The sequence below is a fragment of the Solea solea genome, chromosome 21, assembly GCF_958295425.1.
Source record: "Solea solea chromosome 21, fSolSol10.1, whole genome shotgun sequence".
In the NCBI taxonomy this organism is placed as follows: Eukaryota; Metazoa; Chordata; class Actinopteri; order Pleuronectiformes; family Soleidae; genus Solea; species Solea solea.
In genome coordinates, this window is record NC_081154.1 from 5,973,719 (window position 1) to 5,979,884 (window position 6,166).

General features: G+C 47.0%; 1 protein-coding gene across 1 annotated transcript; it reads left to right on the forward strand.

Annotated features, from left to right (window-relative positions):
* The first annotated feature begins 701 nt into the window (after window positions 1–701).
* On the forward strand, window positions 702–4,775 carry LOC131448718 (transcription factor Sox-9-A-like). The gene is made up of 3 exons (XM_058621399.1): window positions 702–1,555; window positions 1,777–2,027; window positions 2,223–4,775. Exons 1-3 carry the CDS (start codon window positions 1,119–1,121, stop codon window positions 3,071–3,073), a joined length of 1,539 nt encoding a protein of 512 aa, XP_058477382.1. The 5' UTR covers window positions 702–1,118; the 3' UTR covers window positions 3,074–4,775.
* Window positions 4,776–6,166: the final 1,391 nt, after the last annotated feature.

Below are 6,166 nucleotides of genomic sequence, written 5' to 3' on the forward strand. Positions count from 1 at the left end.
TAAAATTCAGGAGCTGGGGACTGACTGCAACTGTTGCATTACTTCAGTCCACAGGAGCTCCTTCCTCCTCCTCCTCCTCCTGCTGCTGCTGTTGCTGCTCTCAGCAACAGCAGCAAGACAGGGATGTTTCCAGACTGCTGTCTCCCCCTATTGACTAGAATATGCAACTGTAAGTATAGGAGCAGTGTGGAGAGAGAGAGTAGAGTGAAGACTTTACAGAGCAGTTTAAAGATTATGAAATGTGGTGTTTAAATGACATTGTGTGGCCTTCTTTTCATTTACTTGCTATTTTTGATATGTTTTCGAGATAAATGTCAGTGTTTTTTTTTTCATCAAAATAAATCAACTTTCAGTCAGTTCTGCTTTTAAAATACCTGTACATAAAGGTTTAGTTAGGACCATATGTTTAAAATCACGTTTCCTTCATGAAAAGGTAGTTAATATGCAACAGAATCAAACAGCACGCTGTATTTACTGGCTGGTATGGAGAAAGTGTCTGTTTTCTGTGTGTGTGTGTGTGTGTGTGTGTGTGTGTGTGCGGTGGAGGGGAGGGGGGGTGGGGGGGGGGGGGGGGGGGGGGGCGCGGCAAAGGGATCAAATTCCATCAGACCCACTCGCTTTCGCGTCACACGTTCCCAGCCAATCAGCTGCGGGCTTTCCTGTGCGGCATGGTAACGCTGTTATAAGCTCCGCATCCACGAGCCTCGCAGTTCAAAGCACTCGCGCGCTCTGGGGGAATGTACTTGGAGAAGAAGCAGAAAGGAGCATTTCACCGTTTCATGCTGCAGAGTTGAGAGCAGACTCTGTCACCAGCGAGGCTTTTTTTTGTTTTTGTGCGGATCCATTCTGCAGAAAGCGCACTCAGTTCAGCGCCCAGGAACTCTGAGAGAGGCTCGTGCGTAAAGACACTCGCTCTCCAAATCGGTTTTACGCACCGGAGCCGAGAGAGAGAGAGAGAGAGAGAGAGAGAACCAGCTGCCGTTTTCAAGCGACTTTACTCAAACTCATCCTGGTGAGTTAAACTCACATCCAGGGGCTGATTTATTTCCCCTCTCGCGAGAGCGCGTCATTGACTTCCCCCGATTTCACGCGTAATTTGGCACGAGAAAGTTGTTCGTATGAATCTCCTCGACCCTTACCTGAAGATGACGGAGGAACAAGACAAGTGTCTCTCTGACGCCCCGAGCCCGAGCATGTCTGAGGACTCCGCGGGCTCCCCGTGCCCGTCCGGCTCGGGCTCCGACACCGAGAACACCCGGCCGTCGGAGAACGGGCTCCTGAGAGCGGACGGGACCCTGATCGACTTCAAGAAGGACGAGGATGATAAGTTTCCCGCGTGCATCCGCGAGGCCGTGTCCCAGGTGCTCAAGGGCTACGACTGGACTCTGGTGCCGATGCCGGTGCGCGTTAACGGATCTACTAAGAACAAGCCTCACGTGAAGAGACCGATGAACGCCTTCATGGTTTGGGCTCAGGCTGCGCGGAGGAAGCTGGCGGATCAGTATCCGCACCTGCATAACGCGGAGCTCAGCAAGACTCTGGGGAAACTCTGGAGGTAAGTGTGGAAAAAAGTTCTGCTTTTACGCATTGATTTGTGCCGTGTTTGTCAATTAATCAATAAATAAATCAAGAAATCGATCAGCAAAGTATTTATTTTTATTTTTTTTAAATTAATGATGTCTTGGCTTTATAATTAAGCATATTAATCCGATTCCAGTTATAAGGGAATAATATATTTAAGTGAACAAGTCCATTAACTTTCCTCTTTACGCACAGACTCCTCAATGAAGTGGAGAAGCGGCCGTTTGTGGAGGAGGCTGAGCGGCTCCGGGTGCAGCACAAGAAGGATCACCCAGACTACAAGTACCAGCCGCGGCGGAGGAAGTCCGTGAAGAACGGACAGAGCGAGTCTGAGGACGGCAGCGAGCAGACGCACATCTCTCCCAATGCCATCTTCAAGGCTCTCCAGCAGGCGGACTCTCCGGCTTCCAGCATGGGAGAGGTGCACTCTCCTGGTGAGCACTCAGGTAAGAAAACAAACCTTTTTTTTCAGTTCACATAGTAGTTTATAGACTCAGTCTTGAGTCTATAGTCTTAACACTTGCTCAGCCTTATTTTAAGGGGAGGTCAAAAAGAGAATGTTTAAAAGGTTAAAAAAAACAATATCTTCTTTGATATAAAAGCAAACTCTCATGTGTGTTATTCTGTTTTGTAACTTCCAGGCTCCCAGGGGCCCCCAACCCCTCCCACCACCCCAAAGACTGATGTTAGCTCAGGCAAGATGGACCTAAAGCGTGAAGGCAGCCTCCGCTCCCTGCCTGACGGCCCCACCGGCCGCCAGCTCAACATCGACTTCCGCGACGTGGACATCGGCGAGCTCAGCAGCGACGTTATCTCCCACATCGAGACGTTCGACGTCAACGAGTTCGACCAGTACCTCCCGCCCAACGGCCACCCGGGCGTCCCCGGCAACGCCGCGCCGGTCACCTACACGGGCAGCTACAGCATCACCAGCGGGGCCCCGGTCAGCCCACAGGCGGGAGGCGGTGCCGCCTGGATGGCGAAAAGCCAGAATCAGCAGGGACAACCGCAGCAGCACACTCTCACCACGCTGGGCAGCAGCAGCAACAGCTCGGAGACCCAGCAACACAGGACGCAGATCAAGACGGAGCAGCTGAGTCCGAGCCACTACAGCGAGCAGCAGGGCTCCCCGCAGCACATCTCCTACAGCCCCTTCAACCTGCAGCACTACAGCCCGCCCTCCTCCTCCTACCCAGCCGCCATCTCCAGGGCACAACAACAACAGCAGCAGCAGCAGCAGCAGCAGCAGCAGCAGTACGACTTCTCCGACCACCAGGGGGGCGGCAGCACCACCACAGCAGCGGCTGCGGCGGCGGCCTCGTACTACAGCCAAGGCTCTGGGCTGTACTCGACTTTCAGCTACATGAGCAGCCCGAGCCAGAGGCCCATGTACACGCCCATCGCCGACAACGCGGGGGTTCCCTCCATCCCCCAGAGCAGCCCGCAGCACTGGGAGCAGGCTCCGGTTTACACCCAGCTCACCAGACCCTGAATCATGAATCAGACACACACACACACACACACACACACACACACACACACACACACGTGTACAGCCACACTTTTACGCACACACACACACACACTTAAACACACACACTTTACCGCAGGGAGAGTTCTTCCCTTGAATCAGACACTTGAATTCACAGCAGAGGAGAAGAGCTGGACTTGTGATTGGCTCACGTCGTGCCTTGGTATGATAGAAACTATATATATATACATAAATATATATATTTAGAGAGATGAAAAGACTTAAATCCTCTGTGAGGACTTATAATTGATTGTTGATAATTTTCAGTAGGTACTGTGTATGTTTCATGTTTGGTTTTACTTTCTTCTTTCATACGCTGGCAGTTTGTAACTCGTGGGGGTATCAGGGGTGGGCGGGGCAGGAGGAGGAGGGGCTAATTATTACTTTTTTGTTATGGTAACACTTTATAGTACAGTACAGGAAACAATATGGTCATAGTCATGGCAATAATTTTGTAATGGGTGAGGTCATTTCTACTGTACCATGGACCAGCGTGGTAATTACAGTGTAATAATGCGTTAATAACGGCGTTTTAATGCTATCACCATGTTGTTACTGTACTGTATTTGTGTGTGTAGATATAAAACTTTAAAAGCTTTATATTTTAACCCGTTCAGCAGCTGCACAGCAACAACACGATCGTCTGTAGTGACATTTTTACAGTTTGCTTTGCTCCTTTTTTTTTTCTCTGTTGCCTTTTGAGCAAGTATGGTTTGTATTTAAGCGGTTTTATGCTGTCACATTTGTTTTTTTCTTCTTCTTCTTCTGAAGTTATGTGTCATAATCGTTGGAAAAGCTATGAGGCAACACGAGAGAGAGAGTTTCACAATGTTGTGTTGTCTTAACTGGGGGGGGGGCGGGTTAGCGGGAGACTGAAGCTCCATTTTCAAACCTTCTGTGCCTTGGATTTTTACATTTTTCTGAAAAGTTTTTTCTATTTGTGTGCGTGTGCGTGTGTGTGTGTGTGTGAGAGCGACGGCCACAGCTGAGATTACACTTAACCGTCTCACAGCATGTGTTTGACAGCTACAGGAAGTCACCTTTGACCCCCCCCCCCCCAATCCACCCACCATGCCGGTGTCCCCCACCACCACCACCACCACCACCACCGTTCCCCTCCCAGGTCAAAAGTCCCATTGTTTTTTTAGAAAAATCTATTTATTTATTAGCATTAATTTTATTTCAAAGTAATTATTTTGCATACTCTTCTCGTTATAAAGTCATGAATTGTCATATAATTCCCCCCCCCCCTCGCTTTTTAAATTTGTGTAGAGAGACGGAGAGTTATAAAAAGAAAAAAAAAGGTACACGCTGTAATCATCTTTTCTTTATGTGTGTGTTTGTTTGTTTATTTATCTCATTGAAATGTCTATTTTAAGTTTTCCTGAGGGTTGGGCGGGGGAGGAGGGGCCTATCTAACGAAACCGTGTACGATTTTGACTTTTGTTGTTTGTGAATTCCCTTTGTGAGTCCGAACTGGAAAACGATATCTCAGTTGCAGCTTCTCTTGTTTTTGCTATGATCGACAGAGGGACCGTTCCTCTCTTTTCTCTTCATATCATTCTTCTCGTTCTATTTTCATGACGCCATGTATTTGTATTTGTCTTCAAAGAATCTTTTGTATATGTATTTGCAATAAAAATGAAAATGATATTTTAAAAAAGACGGGGGGTTTTTTTCCACCTATCTTTCCACATGCCAGGTGTCAGTGAAAGGGTTAACAGACGAGTGCTTGTTTTCCCAGAAGCCTTGTTGGTTTTCTTTTTTTTTTCCCTCCTCCCTCTCCACCATCAGCTGGTTCCTGCAGCAGCAGGGGGGCTGTGAGGCTCTGGGGGACCTGGATGGAGTCAAAACTACTGAAAATAACCTGAATTTATTCAGATAGTGGAGGAAATGAACAAAAAAATATACATATAATTGGGTAGAGGAGGAGGGGGGCAGAGATTCACACAAACAAGTCCAAACTAGATTATAACACAGAATGTTGCTCTTCAGCTTTGAGGACAACGAAAACTCAAAAGGTCAAACTAAAACCTCAGGTCACGCTGTGTTGTTATCAGTTTGTGAACGCTGACATTTGGAATATACACACAGCGTGAGTGGATGCAATTACAGACACACACACACACACACACACGATCTAATGCAATCCAGTGCAATAGGCGATCAATAAATAAATAAATATCAGCTGTGCGCTGCAGTCGACGTCTTCATTTATTTCTTTATCTAATAAGAGTCCAAGAGAATAATGTGAGTTTCTGAGAAGGCTGATTGAGTTCATCTGAAACGCTGCTCGGTTTAAAAGTCGGTCAACCGGACGAAATCAAGTTAATCAATCAAATCAGTCGCTTTTTCAAAGAGAAATGCTGGTTTCCATGTGTTTAGGTCGTGAACTGTTTCAGTTTCATGAAAATAAGACATCATCATCATCGTGGTGCCTGCTTGTGTATAAAGTTAAGAAAATGTAAGCTACGCGAGACTAATAAAATCTTATCTTATCTTAAGAAGTAATTCAATGATAAAAGCAGTTACTTTAAGTTAAAATACTCACTTTTGTCTATAACAACAGAAACACGTCGTCCAAAAATCGAAAATAAATAAAGAAAACTACAATTAAAAGAGCGCAGCACGTTACGGACATTTTAATAAACCCAAAACGACTTTGCATGACTACTGCAGAGCAACAGGCACCGCTTTTCCGGAACCCGTGAGTGAAAACCCTGAAATCGTAACCGACTGAACCAAATGCTCGTTTAAGCGTCGGCGTCACGGAGCGTGAACCTTCCACACAGATCCGCAGCAGACAGACAGACACAGACAGTTTAAACTGAGGAAACAATGGTTTCCGCGTTACGGAACTGTGGATTTGTTCTTGGTGTCCCTTTAAGCGGGGACGACAGTTACACAAGCCACAGCGATCACAACTAATTAATGACTGAATCCAGAGCCGCGCGCAGATTTCTGTTTACTTTCCTGAAATATTCGATTATCGGCACAGGCTGCGACATCACGCACAAAACTCCCCTCCCTCGTCTTCACATTGTTCCTCGGAGC

What these genes read in the sequence shown, in the direction of transcription:
- LOC131448718 (XM_058621399.1), top strand. Translation starts at nt 1,119, where the DNA reads ATGAATCTCCTCGACCCTTACCTGAAGATGACGGAGGAACAAGACAAG. An exon ending in ACTCTGGGGAAACTCTGGAG is followed by an intron (nt 1,556 to 1,776) that starts GTAAGTGTGGAA and finishes CTTTACGCACAG; the next exon opens with ACTCCTCAATGAAGTGGAGA. An exon ending in CTCTCCTGGTGAGCACTCAG is followed by an intron (nt 2,028 to 2,222) that starts GTAAGAAAACAA and finishes TGTAACTTCCAG; the next exon opens with GCTCCCAGGGGCCCCCAACC.